Source organism: Hoplias malabaricus, chromosome 11, assembly GCF_029633855.1.
Source record: "Hoplias malabaricus isolate fHopMal1 chromosome 11, fHopMal1.hap1, whole genome shotgun sequence".
NCBI classification, from domain to species: domain Eukaryota; kingdom Metazoa; phylum Chordata; class Actinopteri; order Characiformes; family Erythrinidae; genus Hoplias; species Hoplias malabaricus.
Window position 1 is genome coordinate 38,770,943 of NC_089810.1, and position 20,355 is coordinate 38,791,297.

Consider the following 20,355-nt stretch of genomic DNA (forward strand, 5'->3'; position numbering starts at 1 on the left):
TTGAAATTCAACGATACTGTTATTTATTGTTTATTTTTATTGTCTTGCGTTATTATTACGTCTTGCGATGTTGTATCTAATATATTTTAGTCCTATATGAGTGGTACATGGAGGTTGTGGGTCGTTTCCCGCTCCGGGTGACTGTCTGTGAGGAGTGTGGTGTGTTCTCTCTGTGTCTGCGTGGGTTTCCTCCGGGTGACTGTCTGTGAGGAGTGTGGTGTGTTCTCTCTGTGTCTGCGTGGGTTTCCTCCGGGTGACTGTCTGTGAGGAGTGTGGTGTGTTCTCTCTGTGTCTGCGTGGGTTTCCTCCGGGTGACTGTCTGTGAGGAGTATTGTGTGTTCTCTCTGTGTCTGCGTGGGTTTCCTCCGGGTGACTGTCTATGAGGAGTATTGTGTGTTCTCTCTGTCTGCGTGGGTTTCCTCCGGGTGACTGTCTGTGAGGAGTGCGGTGTGTTCTCTCTGTGTCTGCGTGGGTTTCCTCCGGGTGACTGTCTGTGAGGAGTGTGGTGTGTTCTCCCTGTGTCCGTGTGGGTTTCCTCCGGGTGACTGTCTGTGAGGAGTGTGGTGTGTTCTCCCAGTGTCTGCGTGGGTTTCCTCCGGGTGACTGTCTGTGAGGAGTGTGGTGTGTTCTCTCTGTGTCTGCGTGGGTTTCCTCCGGGTGACTGTCTATGAGGAGTATTGTGTGTTCTCTCTGTGTCTGCGTGGGTTTCCTCCGGGTGACTGTCTGTGAGGAGTGCGGTGTGTTCTCTCTGTGTCTGCGTGGGTTTCCTCCGGGTGACTGTCTGTGAGGAGTGTGGTGTGTTCTCCCAGTGTCTGTTTGGGTTTCCTCCGGGTGACTGTCTGTGAGGAGTGTGGTGTGTTCTCCCTGTGTCCGTGTGGGTTTCCTCCGGGTGACTGTCTGTGAGGAGTGTGGTGTGTTCTCCCAGTGTCTGTTTGGGTTTCCTCCGGGTGACTGTCTGTGAGGAGTGTGGTGTGTTCTCCCTGTGTCTGTTTGGGTTTCCTCAGGGTGACTGTCTGTGAGGAGTGTGGTGTGTTCTGCCTGTGTCCGTGTGGGTTTCCTCCGGGTGCTGAAATGGACACAGTCCAGTAGCAAAGTGGGGATACAGTAGATTATGGTGCTCAGTGGGAGAATACTATAGTGAGGATGATGATGAGTGCTCACCTTCTCCAAGTCGTTATTCAGCTGCTTCAGCATCACCTCCAGATGATACAGTCGATCAGACAAGTCAGCAGGATGCTCATTGCTAACAAACATATAAATACAAATATAGAACTTATTACATTACACTCAGCACGCTTTGTTCCTAACAGACCAACAGCTTAAAATGTCATCCCAATCCAAAACTTGCTTTAAAAGCCCCTCATTGAGAGAAACTGACGGCGAGACTGATAGAGTAGCCACTGATGTAGAGGGTAATATTAACAGTAATGTTAACAATCTGGTGCATTAGCTGCATTCATAGAATGACTTACCTGTTGAAGGTGGGTGTTGTGCGAGGTGTTTGAGGGGTGTGGAAGTGGACTGGGCTTATAACTGGCCTTAGTTCAGCTCCTCCAGCATGAGGCTCAGACAGAGAGAAAAGGGACACTGCTCTTTGCACTGTTTACAAACACAAACCACACACAACAAAAGTTCAGGACATGATTTAGAAATTCCAAAAAATGTCTCATGTTCTAGCATCCCTAAGAATGATGCACTAGTGTTTTGTTTGTACCTAAACTGGGGGCCTCTGTCTGGACTTGAGGCTCAGGGTCAGGGGTCAGATGGGGCCCAAAACAACCTTCTGTGGTTATGGAGGACAGAGCAAAGATGAGTCTGCGTATGTGTGTGTGTGTGTTTGGCTTTTATACATATTCAAGACAAATGAAATATATAGATTAGGCATGTGTTTAGGAAATCTAACGACCTATGTGTGCTGTTTAGTAATGTAAAGGATCACAGATAATCTGTGATACATAAACATAGCCCCCCAGAGTTTGGTATGGACGTGAACCGACGATTTCGTGCCAAACGTAAATCAGTGACAGTGTGGAATGATTCCCTAAATCGCTGTGCAGAGTTGCAGTGAAAAATCTGAAAAACAATGTGCCACAGGAGCCATAAAGCAACACCTGAAGCAAGGCCGTACATCTGCAGTGACATCACTCTGGCGTCTGACAGGAGAGCAGAGTTCTGTGTGTGTGAGGCAGTGGAATCGCTCATGGACACGGGCTGAATATTTTTTAAAACCAAAAAAAAGAAAGAGAAACCTTAAAGTAATTAAATCTCAGGAAAAGATGGACTCCACTCTTCACTTTTAACGTGTAACAGAATTGCCTTGGGGTGTGGGAGGAGTGCATTCCTATGTCACAAACAGACCATATCAAAATAAGAGCCACTCTCAAACAAAATAAATAAATAAAAACAGTAACACAAAATACTTGCAAATGAAAACCTAAATTACGGTTTCACATTTGCCTTCATTTCTTGTCTATTTTGCTGATCTGAAAAGCGATTCAACCGAGTGAGTTTCCATTACACCACTAATTCTGTTATAGACATATGGGGCATATTATTCAATTTCGGTAATTACACAGAGCACAGCGCATCCGGTCCATTGGCCAGTTTCTCTGGGCAGAAAGTGACTGACTCTGAAAATTATATCAGATTCGAAAAATGCAAACAAAAAGATATGCATCCCTCCCCAAAGCCTCCAGGTCTCACTACTAAAAAATAAGGTTTTCTAAGTAAATAAATGTTTAGTGAACACATTTATAGCTCATTAAAAAAAATAATGTGCCTAAACCTTTTGCACATCACTGTAAATAATACTAATGGGCCATAGTGAAAATATATGGGAAATATTTATGGGAAATATCAACGACTGCATATTCTGACCACATGTATAATCTGGACTATCAGGAAATCATTCTCATGTGTTTAGAAAGTACACAAACACTGCATGGATCACTCACACACACACACACACACAAAACTAGCATATTAGCATAAGCAAAATTCAAAAGTGGAAAAACAAAAACACAGCAAATTTAGCAGGTATCTCTCTCTCTCTCTCTTTTTCTCGCTCTCTCTCTCTCTCTCTCTCTCTCTCTCATAGATCACTGACCCTCGTAAGCTTTAGCAGCATTGACCAGGCTGGACCACTCCAGTCCAGAGGCGGTGTCAGGAAGGGGCATAAGTCCAGGGTCCAATCTTCGCAGCGGGGGCACTTTATCCCTCACCTCCGTCAGAGAGATCTCAGACGCAGATAATGGTACTGAGACACACACACACACACACACACACACACACACACACACAGAGCAGTGAGCAACCAGGTATTAATCAACTCAGAATAACATCTTTCACATTTTCTGCTGTTCTGATTTTGATACATGACGGTTATCTATAAAAATGGCCAAAAGTACAGAAGAATTCAGGCTTCAAGATTCATGCTATTAGTCATCAATGCAAAATGATGCCATTTTACACAAGACGTCACCTTGTTCATAGATAATTTTGTATCATACAGTGATAGAAACCAAATGAACAAGTCAATTGTTTAGTTTTAAGAAGTAAACAATGTCTACGAACTAATCACGTCCCTTTTAAAAATATATATATATATATATGGAAAGAACAACAGTTTTTTTTTATTAATGAAATGAGCCCTTACTCGTTTGGCTCCTACCTTTCTTGGTGGGCAACAGGGCTGCGTGGTTGTTGCTGTGTCCGTGGCGGCGTGTGGGTAGTGTGCAGGTGAACAGCAGGTCACCGGGAGGAGTCTGTGCATCAAATAGTGGTGTGTTGGCATAACTGGCATCTCTCCTTCCACTACATAAGCTCTCATCTGAGAAGGTACGCTGCAAGGTCCTGCGAGGTGACTACAACACACAAACCAGGGCCAAAATTGGTCTGTAGTTCCTTTCACATGGTCTTTTTTGGATTACGGCTGCGAGTCCATGGTATGATTGCCCTTGGCCGGTAACAGCACTACTTTCTATTTAATGTAACACAAGCGTGTACTCTATGTGAAATGCAAATTAATGACATGTACTCACTAGAAATGTCCTAGAATTGCAGAAAGATTGAGCATCAGTACAAATTTGGCCATTATTACTACAGTATTGCCTCTGGTCCTTTCACACATGCAGCACACAGCGGGAAACGTTCTCTGTCAGACGCGCTCTCGGAGCCAGAAATGTGCTGTGTGCTTTAGCCTTGACTCAGACTTTACCCAGACTTTATCTCTACAGGAGTGCTAGCCGGATAACGTCCAGGTAATGTCCAGGACCTCATGTCACGGGTGTTTGCATTCACAAATACAGCTCATCTGGGTTGCCGTGCATGTGTGAAAGGGCTTAGGAGAGATCCTGGCAAGAAAGAAGTGTTTCTGAACAGGCTGGGAATTAAAATTCCTTAATGGCAGTACATCAAATAAATAGTAAATCAAAACGACTAACTCTTCATAATTATCAGGGTTTTTATGGTGATATGTTCTCGTTCTCGTGTGTGTGTGTGTGTGTGTGTGTGTGTGAGAGAGTGAGTGTGTGCTTACAGAATCCTGCTGATTGGTCTCAGTGGGGTTATCCATGATGATGAGTTTTTTAAGGTCATCCTCTATGGTGCTCTTTTGCACTGGTCTGCGAGGAGAGCGCAAATCTCTTAGAGATGCTCGGAGACGAGGCTGTCCAAAAACATTTTTACTGTTCATATCCACCTGCCTGTACACACACACACACAAGTTTAAAATGAGAGAACAGTGACTGTCAAAAGCCCTATTCGGGTGAGATCTCAATTGAAATCCCCAGAAAATATTCCAGGGCCCTGGAAACACAAACAGCCAGGAACTACAACCCCAGGTTTTGTTAATTGTGTGAATTCACATGTGGGGGGATTATTCGGTCATATCCTATGGTAAAGGAATGTTCTCAAGGATGGAGGATGGATGAGGTATTGTGTGATGTAATCTACTGCACGAATCAGATGAGTCCTTTAAATATGTGGCTAACCTCAGGTGATGAAAAACACCACTCAAATCCAAAAGGTGACCTACAGCACTGAGAAGAGGGAAACGTCTGGCAGCGATGGGTCGGTTTGGTGCACAACTGCAGGGGGTTTCCTCCCACAGTCCAAAAACACACGTTGGTAGGTGGATTGGCGACTCAAAAGTGACTGTAGGTGTGAGTGTGTGTCGCCCTGTGAAGGACTGGCGCCCCCTGGGTGTATTCCCGCCTTGCGCCCAATGATTCCAGGTAGGTTCCGGACCCACCGTGACCCTGAATTGGATAATGGTTACAGATAATCGATGGATGGATTTTGTGTTGGTAAACTGTTCTCAGAACAGCAGTGACAGCCTCAATACTCCAGTAGCACTGCTGTGTATGATCCACACAGAAATACATGCACATTTAATGATGAATGGATTAATGCAATGGTCCAAATATATTTGGAATAATACCCTATTTGCTTTAGAGAGAGATACAGACACACAAAGACGTACTTGCTGCTGTTGCTGTCTGTGCTGCTGGAGGTAGAGGTCATTGTAGCTGTGGGAGATTCCTCCTGGTGCCATAAGTTCTGCTTATTTTTACCATATAAGGACTTGGGGGCAGAGGTGGAGAGCTGGGCGGAGCCAGAGGTGGGTGTGGCCGTGGAGGCTCTGAATGGTTTGGGCTTATCAACCACAGCAGGGGACTTATAGCCCTGTGGGGTGTAGCATGCTCTACACACACACACACACACACACACAAACTATACATAAATTTGCCAGCTGGTCACAGGATTCAAAGCCTAAATCCTTAAAGCTTAAATAATCACAACAGGATAAACCACATCCAGCACTATACATCATAACGCTACGTTTAGGTCCAGTGACACCGCTGGACTAATATAGCTTCGTGTCTGCTTTTGTTGCTCAATATTTTCCATGCTGTTAGGTTTGGGAATGTCACAGGTATTGACCACAGATGTGCAGAATATTTGCAGGTGCACTGACCATGGGAGAATCAGCTTCATACATGTACTCAAACACACTCAGGCTGCTAGTTCAGCATGGACTTACAGTGTGAATTCAGACACTAAAACAGTGTCTCGTCTCACAGGTAGTTGCTGTTTGAATTGGAGTTAAATTAGAACGCATTTTGAGGTCAGATCTCAAAACAAAACATGCAGTAACAAATTATCTAACAGTAACATGCTTATCATATTTAAGTACAGCTTCAAACATTCATTTACTCATATATTATATCAGTCTATCCAGCTACGTGTATAGATTTACCTTCTCTGTCTTGTCGTCATGCTCCTGGGCTCTCAGTAATGGAGTAGTCTCTATAAACAGAGTGTGTGTCCAGTGCAAACTGATGCCTAACTACAGACTGATGACCTGAGCTTAAGATGGGTCTGTAACAATCCTTTAATCCTCGGCAGTGGGGGCCTGAAACCACCCCTTTACTTCAGGACATTTTATTCTTTCTGCGTGTTGAGCTCTCAATGCTTTTATAATTGTTCCTGTTTGTTAATGGAGTTAATACACCTTTTAAATTAAGATACTAGGCTGTATATATGTATAAAAATAAAAACACCAACCCTGTAATTCCACTCTCTGGCCAGTTTAACGGAAACACTGTACATTCAATAATCGCCCATTTTATTAGAAACGCCAATCTTGCTATTCCATTCAAAGGCCGCTGTATTAGCTGCATCTCCCTTATAGGTCCACCACTTAGGTTTAGAGATGGCATATTCATGGCTGGCCAGACCTAGTCTCTCCTCCTTCTCACCTGGGTTTAAAGCTGTCAGTGCTGGCTGAGCCGGGCGGAGGAAAGGTGCGTGTGTGGTAACTCTTGCTCTGATTGGCTGAAGCGGTGATGACGGGTGAAGACTCTCTTCGGCGGCTCTCCGTGTTGATCTCCTGCAGGCCACTGTAGGTGGCTGACCCTTGCAAAACAGCGTGAGGTGTCGAGGCGAGGCTGCGGCTCAGTTTGGAAGCTTTGGTGTTGGGGCTTGGTGTGTAGAGCGTGGAGGCGTCGATCCCGCTGTCGCTGGAGCCCCCTTTACCTGAGGGGTCAGGGTCAGGGTCACATGGATCACTCAGAGCCCCAGAGACTCCAGCTCCTACTCCATCAAACCAACGCTCATCACTGTGGCTGCTGGAGGCATTACTAGACAGTGTGTTACTGCTGGAGTGGCTAGAGTACTGAGCCTCGCCCTGAGAGGGAGAGCAAAGGAGAGAGAGGGAGAAACTTTACATTTATAGACTTAAATAAATTTCACTGTAGTTAAGAGTGTCATTTTCTCTAATAATAATTCATTCATTCATTATCTGTAACCCTTATCCAGTTCAGGGTCGCGGTGGGTCCAGAGCCTACCTGGAATCATTGGGCGCAAAGCAGGAATACACCCTGGAGGGGGCGCCAGTCCTTCACAGGGCAACACACACATTCACTCACACCTATGGATACTTTTGAGTCGCCAATCCACCTACCAACATGTTTTTTTTTGGACTGTGGGAGGAAACCCACGCAGACACGGAGAACACACCACTCTCCTCACAGACAGTCACCCGGAGGAAACCCACGCTGACACAGAGAGAACACACCACACTCCTCACAGACAGTCACCCGAAGGAAACACACGCAGACACAGAGAGAACACACCACACTCCTCACAGACAGTCACCCGGAGGAAACCCACACAGACACAGGGAGAACACACCACACTCCTCACAGACAGTCACCCGGAGGAAACCCACACAGACACAGGGAGAACACACCACACTCCTCACAGACAGTCACCAGGAGGAAACCCACACAGACACAGGGAGAACACACCACACTCCTCACAGACATTCACTTGGAGCAGGAATCAAACCCACAACCTCCAGGTCCCTGGAGCTGTGTTACTGCAACACTACCTGCTGCACTAATACTACTACTAATAATAATCCAATATTTCAGGGAAAAAAAATTCTCTTAAATTTGTTATAATTTTTAAGTTTCTGCCTTAAAAAATGTTGCAGACATGAAATATTTTTCCCCGATTCCTTGGGTCAGACCAGACATAAAAGCCTCCAGAAACCAGAAGCTCCACCTACTTTTTTTTTTTTTTAGCAATTTTGCATAGTTTGCAAAAACAGTATCTGACCAAACTGAGTCATTGACCCTCTGACCTTTGAGTGTCTGTTTGGTGAATCTTTTCCTTGGACGTCCTGACGAGTCGGACGCCTCTGAGCAGCTACCGACACACTCCGAGATGAGGCCGGGACATGCCACATGGGCTCTGCAACACACACACACGCACACAATTATTTAAGTATATTTGTGCAGACATACCAAACATTAATCAGGAATGAAGCCAATTAATGGGAAATGCCACCAAGTTTTTAAAACAGCTTCATAATTACAATAAGTTATAATAATAATTCTATTATAATTAAACCTTCCAAGGTGGTTTGATTAATTTGAGAATAAATAAATAAAATGTAAATATTTCTACTGTAATCTTTCTTACTCCTGGCTCCTATCACCACCACTTCTTTTCAAACCACTTTGAACTTTCGGCTGTCATTCCTCCAGTCGACCGGCAGGGGGCAATTACCCAGTTTAGCTAAACTGAGATTACCAAACTCTCTGCTGCTGACTATTTTGCACCAAACAAATACATGTGTAAACAGACCATGAGCATCAGGAGCCAGTGTGTGTATAGGTGGATAAACATCTAATATACGTTACTATTAGTATACACACACACACACACACAAGGCATATACATATCTGCGTCTAATAACATGTCCTGATATTATTCATATGACACAAACAGATCACATTTGTATTGTGTGATACCTGTCTTGCTGCGCTCCATAGTGCTCTCCTGGCTGGTGAAACCAGATGATGAATCTCCACTGGAGAGATCTAAGGTTAGATGAGGTTCATAAGGCTGGAGAGAACGTGGCGCTGAACCAAACCTACACACACACACACACACAAACAAACAAACACGTAGGCATTAACACAAGAGTAAAAACTATAAACAGATATCAGCTGAACAGGGAAGCTGAAAAACGTGAGGTGAGGTGTACTGTCGCTGTCGCTGCCCGTGTCTCAACATCACCATAACGATCAAAACTGAAAGCTGCAGCCGAGTCTATAACAATGTGTACAACATAAAGCTTATTCTTCTTAAACATCTCAAGAGCTGTTCATTTGATAAATTCGTGACATTTTAGTCAAATCTATAAACTACGTTAAGTGGACACACATTTATTAATAAACATTGTGTTTACACAAACTAGATGAACTAGTTTATTGTTTATCTCTAAGTAAGTGTGTGTTGGATTGCCAAAATACAAAAGGAGTAAATCCAGATGCTCACAAAGAGAGAGAGGGGGGGAGAGGAGAGAAAGAGAGGGGAGGGGGAGAGAGAGAGTTAGAGGAGAGATAGAGAGAGAGAGAGAGATAAAGAGAGGAGAGAGAGAGTTAGAGGAGAGAAAGAAAGAGAGAGAGAGAGATCACTTCACTCTGAACTAGAGCTTAAATCTCAGTAAACAGCTCTTTCTCAATAAATCCATTCTAAACCCTCTTCATAATGCATTTCCAGCCAATCCAGCGCTGGTAAATATGCAGTGGCTGCTGCTGTGGGCACGTTAACGTCTTATAAACGTCTTTCACTCCACCGCGAGTCTAGAACAAAGGGATAGAGAGAGTGTACTGTTTACTCCAGCAGAAGGTGAAAAGCGGTCCTCTGAAATATGGGTCACTAATACACTCGGCTCAATTGTTGTGCCACTAAGCTCCTTTTGTGATTTCTATAAATATTTGAAGAGTGCAAGTTTGCCACGGGGACAGCGCTTCACATCCGCTTCTAACTGCATCAGAGAAACAAAGATGTGCTAATCATCGTCCCACTTTCATTAAAAACAACCAAAGAAAGGAAGATGGAGCATACAATGTAAACACGCGAAAAAACTAATCACGCTAAAAGAATAGAACAAATAAGATTTAAGAATAAGCGCATAAAAGAAACTGAGAGTCAGAGAGAGCACTAGGGGTCTGTCTCTCTCTTGGAGTCCGTAGGTTGCCCCTCCCTCTCCCTCCTTCACTTTTAATGATGCTCGGTATCCATTTGCTAAACAGTGTTGTTCCAAACATGTTGAGCTCCAATGACATTGTGTTTCCAGGAGTTAAAAAAGATGTGGCGCCTGGCTTTAAATGAAGAAGACACTGACTGAAGATATTTTGAAAGAACAGAATGTGTTTTCTTTGGTACAAGGGTGAGATTTGAATGGGGTTACATTGTAGAGGTCTGTGCGGGACTGAATTTTTAATCCTGCTCCAGCGAGAATTCCTCTCGCTCACGCCAAAAACCTGCAGCACGTCCTTCTCTCGCCCGCAAGGTACACATTGTGCCCGGTCCTGCCCACAGTCTCACACACTTCACCAATAAAAAATCTGGCTAATGTACATAACGCCACTTTATTTTATTATTAATCAGGCTGGATTTTAAATAAACACAAAGCCAGTATTAAAACAGAACCTGCATTTGATTTGGCTGTGCTTTGCTGATGAAGTTAAAAGTAAATAGCCTCTAGAAACATACATCTACAAATAAGAAAAAAAGATAATAACAGATAATAACAAAGAAGGCTGCTGCTTAACTCCATTTACTCGAAAAGAAGCAAAAATCCAGCACAATTTAAGGAATATTAATTATTAAAGCAGTCTATTAATATTCATTCAATGCTATTTGATGAATCCTGAATGCTCTGTGAGTATTGTTTTTTTCCATTAAAGGCACAATTCATGTTTTGTTCATGTGACTAGCTGCATCGCAAATACATAAATCAATATATAGATATATATATTGGTGCAGCAGGTAGGTGTCGCAGTCACACAGCTCCAGGGACCTGGAGGTTGTAGGTTTGATTCCCGCTCCGGGTGACTGTCTGTGAGGAGTGTGGTGTGTTCTCCCTGTGTTCGCGTGGGTTTCCTCCAGGTGACTGTGAGGAGTGTGGTGTGTTCTCTCTGTGTCTGCGTGGGTTTCCTCCGGGTGACTGTCTGTGAGGAGTGTGGTGTGTTCTTCCTGTGTCTGCGTGGGTTTCCTCCGGGTGCTCCGGTTTCCTCCCACAGTCCAAAAACACGTTGGTAGGTGGATTGGCGACTCAAAAGTGTCCGTAGGTGTGAGTGTGTGTGTGTTGCCCTGTGAAGGACTGGCGCCCCCTCCAGGGTGTGTTCCCGCCTTGTGCCCAATGATTCCAGGTAGGCTCCGGACCCACCCCGACCCTGAACTGGATAAGGGTTACAGACAATGACTGAATGAATGAATGAAAAATTTAGAGTTAAATTTAGCTATATTCCCTTAGGTTCATTTTGCAGGTTTATTAATGCATGTTTATTGTCATTTTATATAAACAATGTATTTTTCAACATGCATATGTTGTCGTGCTTCAGTACACACTGGACTGGTTATGAGCGTATATTTATTTTAATTTGTTTCCTATTCATCACAAACAACAAGCTTCTCCAGTTCAACTGGGGACTCCACATATAGTACACACACACACAATCAACTGAACGGACCAATTAGCTGAGAGTACGTTTGTCTGTACATGCCTCAACGTCCTAATACACACACACACGTGAGTGCACAATGGGGCTGCGAGTCTAAGGGATTTATCTGCGCCGTGTGTGTGTCTCAACATGCCTCACACACTCATCACACCCACACAGACACACACACACACACTTCTAAATTACTCCTTCAAGTCACCTCAAAGACCCAATGAACCAATTGTGAAAGGCCCTGTTTGAGCTTGACATTAACACCTGAGCACTGATCAGTCAGGATACAGACCGTTTAACCGGCGACGGGCAAATGGAGGCTTTCACTTTGTCAAAGTGGGGACAAACTGTGTTTTGTTTCAGAAGATATTTTCGATGAGCAGGTGTTTACAGAAATTTGAACGTACAGATCTAGTGTCCTGGACATGGATTAAGCCTAATAACGGACTATGGAGTGCTCTTAATAAGAAAGTATTATACCTCTTTTTAAGTTAACACAGGTCTCAATGAAACGTCTGTGACATGCTTTTTTTACGAAATGCCACAAGGATCAAACACCACAGCACCATTCTCCCCAGTCTGAACAGTGCTGCTCTGAACAGCTTATTAATTACAGCGTCTGTGCCTTTAAAAGCTAAGCACCACTTAATGGACCTCCATGAATATTTCACATTATTGTAGTTACTGACAGATATAAGTATGAATTAAAATGAAAATAGCAGATTAATTTGCTTTAAAACTGACAATTTTATTAAATTGATGGAAAAACCCGAGCTCTCTACAGAAATTCTTGAACACGACCGTGACGTCACTGGTGGACAACAGCTGAACAACGCCGCGGTAAAACACCGTTATGACTGACTGTTATGACAGTATTTAGCTAAATAACCAACATTATTCATGACAATAGCCTAGCAATAAGCTAAACTCAAATGTAGAGGTACCGTTATTCTTGTAAATGTGATCGAAGTCGAACTCGAATTCATCCGACACTATAAACCTCCGTAATGCAGCTACGTAGCCGAGTATAATCTGAGCACCGAGTTTAGCGAGTCAAGCTAACGTTAACTAACACCAACTAAAACAGGCGAAGTGAGTGTCCTTACCCTGTTTACCTCCATGTTACAGAGGCTCTTGAACACCTTTCGTTGGTGTCCTTACATGCCCATATTGTTGGAAAAGCGCCAGTGAAATGAGCTACAGATAACGGAGTGAGCGGATGGTCCTTTCCAAAGTGCCCGTTTAAAGTGGACAAATTTAGTCCATTTTCTGGATATTTTGGGATCTTTGGGCCATTTGTGCACAGATGTCCCACTGTACATTGAATGATTGCAGCCAAAAACAACACACCTTTTCCTCATTTTGCATTAAATTAAGTGCAGCTTCTAGAGTTGTTGTCCACCATCTACGTCACAGGCACGACGCCTATTAGAGTTTCCCAACACCGTTGGGGGGGGGCAACGGTCTTTTAAACCTTATTCCTTCAATTAGTAAGAAATAACATCTTTTCTGACGATCAATAAACACAAGTTAGGAACTCAAACTCCACTGTATTTATTTGTTTGACACTTTCATATAGGAGCAGAAGCTCTGGTTTCTAGTTATTTCTTCAGGGCTCTCGTTCTTCTAATTTTTAAACAGTACAAATATTTCTTTACATTCCTTGTGTCCGTTTTGACTCCTAAGAGTTTTTGTAAGATTATTTGTAAATCCCCGAAAGTCATCCAGCCCGAATCAGTAAACAAGATATTTTAAAGCTGGTTCAGTCATGCTCAGTAGGGGGCACCGTCTCCCAGCTACGAACTGCGATGAAGCGGGAACAACTCACCTGTCTGGTGAGGGTTTGTAACGGATGAAGGGTCCAGTCAGTCCTGGAACCCCGAGTGCTGGACTGAGGGAAGAACCAGGACTAGAGAAACTGGCAGAGGGGTTACGGTATGACCCCCTGTCGCCCCCTACTGGAGACACACTGTAGTGATTCTCAGGGTAACTCACAGGCCTGAGAAACAAGAGACAGAATATAGATAGAGAGGGAGAATATGTTACTATAGTCAGGTTTACATTGTATTCAAAACTGCACGCCCTACCCTCCTCCAAAAGTTACATAGTACAGTTTCTGCAGAGCTGAGCCTGGAGTAGCAATGACAGGCTTTGTTCTCCCTGTTACAGGTCGCTGAAGCATCGCAGTGATTTACACAGTGTTCCTTTAAACTAATGTGATGGAGGTTTGCTTTTTTACAGATATTTGCTCACCGTTTATTAGGAATGTGCTGTTGCTCTCTGTATGGGATGGACACCACGGCTTTGTGAGTGCGTCCGGGGGCTTGTGGGGGTCCCACAGGTGTCCAGCGCTGTGTAGATGGGGGATTGTGTGTTGGTGGGCTGTCCCAGCGCCAGGCTGGAGCCCTTTGACTGGAGGGGTAACCAGCAGCCATCAGCTCGACATCTCCCTTCTGCTCAACGGTCTTCATCTCAAACTCCTCCGTACAGCCCCTGAGCCGAAGACAAGATCAATACACCATCAAAACTGACACATTTAGATGCTCACATGTTTCCTCTGAGACACATCAATCCAGCCACCACTTATTTTTGCCACCCGTGGTCATGGCACTACTTTTTCTACAAACTAGCAACTTTTTATCAATGTAAAAAGATTTAATTCCAAGTCATTTCTGAGCGTTTCTATTTGTTTGTTCGTCACGAAATTTGTACACAATGTGAAGGACAGCTGCTGTGTTCAAACGGTGTAGTTTGATTGGACAGTGACAATATATTGGCTAAATAAATAAAGTAAAAGGTGCAAAGAAAATAGACATCAGTGGAAAGCGTACACCGATTTTATGCTTATGGTTTGTTTCTTATACCGCGGCACTTTTCCTAATAAGCCTTGCTTACAATATCGCAATATATCACAATATATCGAATCGTAACCCCTGTACCATGATATGTACCACATCACCAGGTTCTCGCCAATACACAGCTATCATCCTTTCGACTCCCAGCCACGGATGGAACATCGTCTCGGAGAGGTGTTAAATATCAGCATGCTCTGGCGTCTGCTCCTGAAGCAGCTTAAAAGACTAGTCTTGAATGAGAGCACTTGTTTGTACCTTTTGGCCACGATAACTGAGCAAAAGCTGGATAAACATGGGCCTATCCCTGAAGTCAGAGCCAAACCAGGCAGCTTTCACAGCTCTAACAGACAGCAGAGGACTAAAATAAATGAATAAATAACGGAATCCTTGGCGAAGGGACGGAGCGCGTAAGTCACCCTGCTGTAATTTGGGAATGAGCTGTGTAAATGAAGAGTATGGATTAAGCCCCAAATCCCCGAAGAGCACCACACTAAAGTCCCTTTATCTCCGTCCACTCTGAGGGGCGGGTCGAGCTGTGCTCCAATCAGACACGCTTCCTGCGGATCCCTTTCTGATGAGTGGGAGAAATACAAGTACTTCTCTTTCTGTCTCTCTCTGAAGACGCCTGCACATTCAGCACTGAGACCACTCACTGTCTGACTTCCGTCTGCAGTTTAACTTTCACCAGAAACGGAACCCCATTAGACAGTTCTTCAACTCCTCTTTATTCCAAATAGAGCTGATTAGCGAAGACAGGTTTAGTGCCTAAAGAAAGAGTGATAGAAGTCAGTCTCCAAACACAAGCAGCTACAAAAAACCCACCAGAAATAGAAGCTCCATTTGTCACTAATCGTTTTTAACAAAGAAAATGCCACTAAGAGGATTAAGAAAGTCTCCTGTTCAACTCAGAACAGAATGAAAATGTGATGCTCCTATGGATCTTTACACCAAAGGATCGCTGATTCGCTCATTTCGCTGTCAATCAAAAAGGGATTCAGCCTCAGACAGATCATCCAATCATCATGCAGAAGCTGAGCGTCCGGGCCAGCCGAGGCCAGCCCACTGCCCCATAGACCCCCAGAGACGCTGAGCGTCCGATGGGCGGGACAAAGCCCAGCATTTATCCAATGACTCGTCTCGTTTCGCTGCACTTCGCTATTGAACTCTGTGTACGCTCAGCGTCCTCACTGTTTAAAGCACTGTGAAGCTGTGGGAATGATTGAGAGGAAAGCCGCGTCTTTACCAGTGATAAGAAGCTGATTCTGAACAAAAGTTGAGCACGTTGTAGTGCATATTTATTCAATGACATGTACACACAACAGTATATATTTGATCACTTATTTATTTACATTTTAGGGGAAGCTGAGCTTCCCTTGCAGTCTTAGAGCAATCGCCTCTGGCTGACATATATATATAACATATCTGGGCTGTTAGTGCCCTTTTTCAAGCTCGATTAGCTTCCATTATTTCGGATTAAATTCCAAAAGAGTCTGAGGAAGCAGGTGCTTTTTGTGCAAACCTGCCTTTCATTTTACAAACTTTCCTAAACTTCTGGTGTTCCGAGTTAAAAGAGCACACTGCTACTGGTTTATCACTCCGCGGTATTAGCTGTGTCATCCATGAAGACTGCATGTCTCCTCTAGTTCATTTGTCTTATCTCCTGTGAGAACTCCTGTGTGCTCAGGTTCAGAGAGAAGGCTCCACGCTGCTATTCAGACACACCGTGGGTCGTCCAGTTAATCAGAGCCTGACCGCACGTCAATACCCCGACCACTTGGCCACGCGCCATTGACTGGGTCCTCACACAACCATCAGAGACGGAGACAGGGCATCTATATTTCATCAGCGCTCAGTGCCACTGCTCCCTAATGCTCATTATCCTCTGTCCGACGAGGAACAAGAAAGAGGAGGAAAGAGGAATCAGCAAGGGCAAACGAAAGAGAAATAGAAGACGAGGTGAGAAGAAAGGAAAAGATGAAAGATAAAAGAGGAAAGAAGAAACACGAGGAGAGGTGACAGCAAGAGTAGAGGGGACGAGAAGGAGAAAAAGAAGGAGCAGAGAAAGAAAAAAAGAGAAAATGCAGAGACAAAGAAGAGAAAATACCGCATTTGTGCCAAACTTTGCTGTTAATAAGATAAAAACAAAACCCACTCAATGACACACACACACTGCCACTAACCCAAGTTCTAATAGACCTGAAAGTGCTGGAAGTCCAGAGCCTACCTAGAATCATAAGGCGCAAGGCGGGAATACACCCTGGAGGGGGCGCCAGTCCTTCACAAGGCAACACAGACACACACACATTCACTCACACCTACGGACATTTTTGAGTCGCCAACCCACCTACCAACGTGTGTTTTTGGACTGTGGGAGGAAACCCACGCAGACACAGGGAGAACACACCACACTCCTCACAGACAGTCACCCGGAGGAAACCCACGCAGACGCAGGGAGAACACACCACGCTCCTCACAGACAGTCACCCGGAGGAAACCCACGCAGACGCAGGGAGAACACACCACGCTCCTCACAGACAGTCACCCGGAGGAAACCCACGCAGACACAGGGAGAACACACCACACTCCTCACAGACAGTCACCCGGAGGAAACCCACACAGACACAGGGAGAACACACCACACTCCTCACAGACAGTCACCCGGAGGAAACCCACGCAGACACAGGGAGAACACACCACGCTCCTCACAGACAGTCACCCGGAGGAAACCCACGCAGACGCAGGGAGAACACACCACGCTGCTCACAGACAGTCACCCGGAGGAAACCCACGCAGACACAGGAAGAAAACACCACACTCCTCACAGACAGTCACCCGGAGGAAACCCACACAGACACAGAGAGAACACACCACACTCCTCACAGACAGTCACCCGGAGGATACCCACACAGACACAGGGAGAACACACCACACTCCTCACAGACAGTCACCCGGAGGAAACCCACACAGACACAGGGAGAACACACCACACTCCTCACAGACAGTCACCCGGAGGAAACCCACACAGTCACAGGGAGAACACACCACACTCCTCACAGACAGTCACCCGGAGGAAACCCACACAGACACAGGGAGAACACACACCACACTTCTCACAGACAGTCACCCGGAGGAAACCCACACAGACACAGGGAGAACACACCACACTCCTCACAGACAGTCACCCGGAGGAAACCCACGCAGACACAGGGAGAACACACCACGCTCCTCACAGACAGTCACCCGGAGGAAACCCACGCAGACGCAGGGAGAACACACCACGCTCCTCACAGACAGTCACCCGGAGGAAACCCACACAGACACAGGAAGAAAACACCACACTCCTCACAGACAGTCACCCGGAGGAAACCCACACAGACACAGAGAGAACACACCACACTCCTCACAGACAGTCACCCGGAGGATACCCACACAGACACAGGGAGAACACACCACACTCCTCACAGACAGTCACCCGGAGGAAACCCACACAGACACAGGGAGAACACACCACACTCCTCACAGACAGTCACCCGGAGGAAACCCACACAGACACAGGGAGAACACACCACACTCCTCACAGACAGTCACCCGGAGGAAACCCACACAGTCACAGGGAGAACACACCACACTCCTCACAGACAGTCACCCGGAGGAAACCCACACAGACACAGGGAGAACACACACCACACTTCTCACAGACAGTCACCCGGAGGAAACCCACACAGACACAGGGAGAACACACCACACTCCTCACAGACAGTCACCCGGAGGAAACCCACGCAGACACAGGGAGAACACACCACGCTCCTCACAGACAGTCACCCGGAGGAAACCCACGCAGACGCAGGGAGAACACACCACGCTCCTCACAGACAGTCACCCGGAGGAAACCCACACAGACACAGGAAGAAAACACCACACTCCTCACAGACAGTCACCCGGAGGAAACCCACACAGACACAGAGAGAACACACCACACTCCTCACAGACAGTCACCCGGAGGATACCCACACAGACACAGGGAGAACACACCACACTCCTCACAGACAGTCACCCGGAGGAAACCCACACAGACACAGGGAGAACACACCACACTCCTCACAGACAGTCACCCGGAGGAAACCCACACAGACACAGGGAGAACACACCACACTCCTCACAGACAGTCACCCGGAGGAAACCCACGCAGACACAGGGAGAACACACCACACTCCTCACAGACAGTCACCCGGAGCGGGAATCAAACCCACAACTGCGACACTACCTGCTGACCGTCCTCTCATCATAATTATGTTCAGCATTTCAGAAGTAAACTACAGTATTGTGAGGAACCTGGGGGCAGCAGATCAAACAGTTGATCTGAGAAGTGAGGCTGCCTTTCGCTGACAGATACAGTCAGCAGTTTCCCCAAAAATAGCTACAGTGTGCTACAGATGTGTAAATTATCAGTTTGTTTCAAAGGAACTCAAGCTCTTGGGGACAAAGCAAAGCTCTGCAAAACCATGTCTACCTTAATTCATCTTTGTTAGAGCGTACAGTTGTGTACAGTGTTGGGTTTGTGTTTTCCCAAAGTAACAGCACCAGTGAGGCCCGACTGCGTGCTGGGTTTGGGTTACTGATGCACGTTACTGATGCCATTTTGTAATAAAAATCAGTGAATATTAAATGACTTAAAGGTGCTGCACATGACTTCATGTTAGGAAAAGTAGGTCACATGGTTAGGAACAGCCACTGACTTTCAAATGGAGCACAGATGACGTCACGTACCTGTGACCAATAAAGTGGTGGCTTCGCATTACGGCGGGGGACTGGGTTTCGGTGGCGTGTAAGGACGCTGCGGTCGGTCCCCTTTCCAGTGTCATTAGTGAATCCTCCTTCAATGAGCGTCGTATGGGAGTTTTGTTATTTTCCTCCACCAACTAATAACCAAGAAAAACTAAACTGAACTGCCTAAGGACGGGCGTCGAAGACGACGGTGCTGGTCGACTACAGCGTCGTGAAAACACTCTGCCGTTGAAGCAGAATCGACAGAATTGACCACAGGTAAGTTGACTCCTCTCAGTGGCTCCCAACTTAGCTTAACGCACACAGTAAAGAGCTGATGTTCACGTTATGCTAGTTTATGCTAGGCTAACTTTTGCTAATCGTTTTTCCCTAGACAAGTACATTAGTATAGCTTAGCTGGCTAGCTAAAAGATAAGTCAGGTTGCCATATTGGATTGTCTGACTGTGGTTCTTAGGGTAGTTCATAACACTTCAATCCAACACACTTCTTTTTGTATAATTCAGCAGATGTTTCCTCATGGTTTGCTAGCTCTTTGGTCTGTTTGTGTGCTAGAAAAAAGCCTGGTGTTCGTACCAAGCCCCAGCTCTTCACACAGGAAACAAACAAAGTGGCTCGGACTGACACTGCTGAGTTTAAACATCGATGGCTGTTTCTCCAAAATTGTGAAGAGCACCTTTAATGATAGAAATGATTTTTTTTTACTAATAAATATAATCATGTGGGTTTTCTATGGGCTTTAGACATGGGCCTAAGAACTATTACAAAGAGCTGAAGGCTGAGGAGCACAGCTCTCATACACTCACACACACACACACACACACAAATATAAATATAAAGTCAGTTCCACACTGTTTTGTCTTTAGTCTTCCTCTTATACAGTGATCTTTTAAAAGTGGCAGAAGGTAAAGCATCTCGTTCTGTTTTGTTCAAGTTCAGCACACTGTCGGTACACGCTGTGATAAACGTACTTATCCACAAAGTTTCATAACACTGTCAGAAGTGATTTATGAAATTCAAAAGCATCACAGGGAAAAAAACAGAAAGGAAAATCCTTCAGTGCTCAAAAACACAGCGTAATGAAATGGACCAAAGCCACAGATGGAGCCGAGCCAGAAGAACGCAGCTAGAGCAGAAGCCCATGCTTTTCTCTCTACATCTAAACAGAGCTGGTGAAATG

General features: G+C 45.3%; 1 protein-coding gene across 2 annotated transcripts in view; it reads right to left on the reverse strand.

The window, feature by feature from the left end:
* sipa1l3 (signal-induced proliferation-associated 1 like 3) overlaps nucleotides 1–20,355 on the reverse strand; it is a 103,413-nt gene that overhangs the window by 4,925 nt on the left and 78,133 nt on the right. The window contains exons 10-20 of one of the 2 annotated variants that reach the window (XM_066684406.1): nucleotides 13,791–14,030; nucleotides 13,366–13,536; nucleotides 8,823–8,944; nucleotides 8,150–8,259; nucleotides 6,762–7,189; nucleotides 5,483–5,704; nucleotides 4,538–4,703; nucleotides 3,671–3,863; nucleotides 3,107–3,256; nucleotides 1,473–1,599; nucleotides 1,162–1,243 (exon numbers count right to left, since the gene is read on the reverse strand). In XM_066684406.1, the coding sequence (XP_066540503.1) occupies nucleotides 1,162–1,243; nucleotides 1,473–1,599; nucleotides 3,107–3,256; nucleotides 3,671–3,863; nucleotides 4,538–4,703; nucleotides 5,483–5,704; nucleotides 6,762–7,189; nucleotides 8,150–8,259; nucleotides 8,823–8,944; nucleotides 13,366–13,536; nucleotides 13,791–14,030 (2,011 nt within the window). The remainder of the gene's footprint in view (nucleotides 1–1,161; nucleotides 1,244–1,472; nucleotides 1,600–3,106; nucleotides 3,257–3,670; nucleotides 3,864–4,537; nucleotides 4,704–5,482; nucleotides 5,705–6,761; nucleotides 7,190–8,149; nucleotides 8,260–8,822; nucleotides 8,945–13,365; nucleotides 13,537–13,790; nucleotides 14,031–20,355) is intronic. The other variant, XM_066684407.1, reaches the window with a different exon arrangement.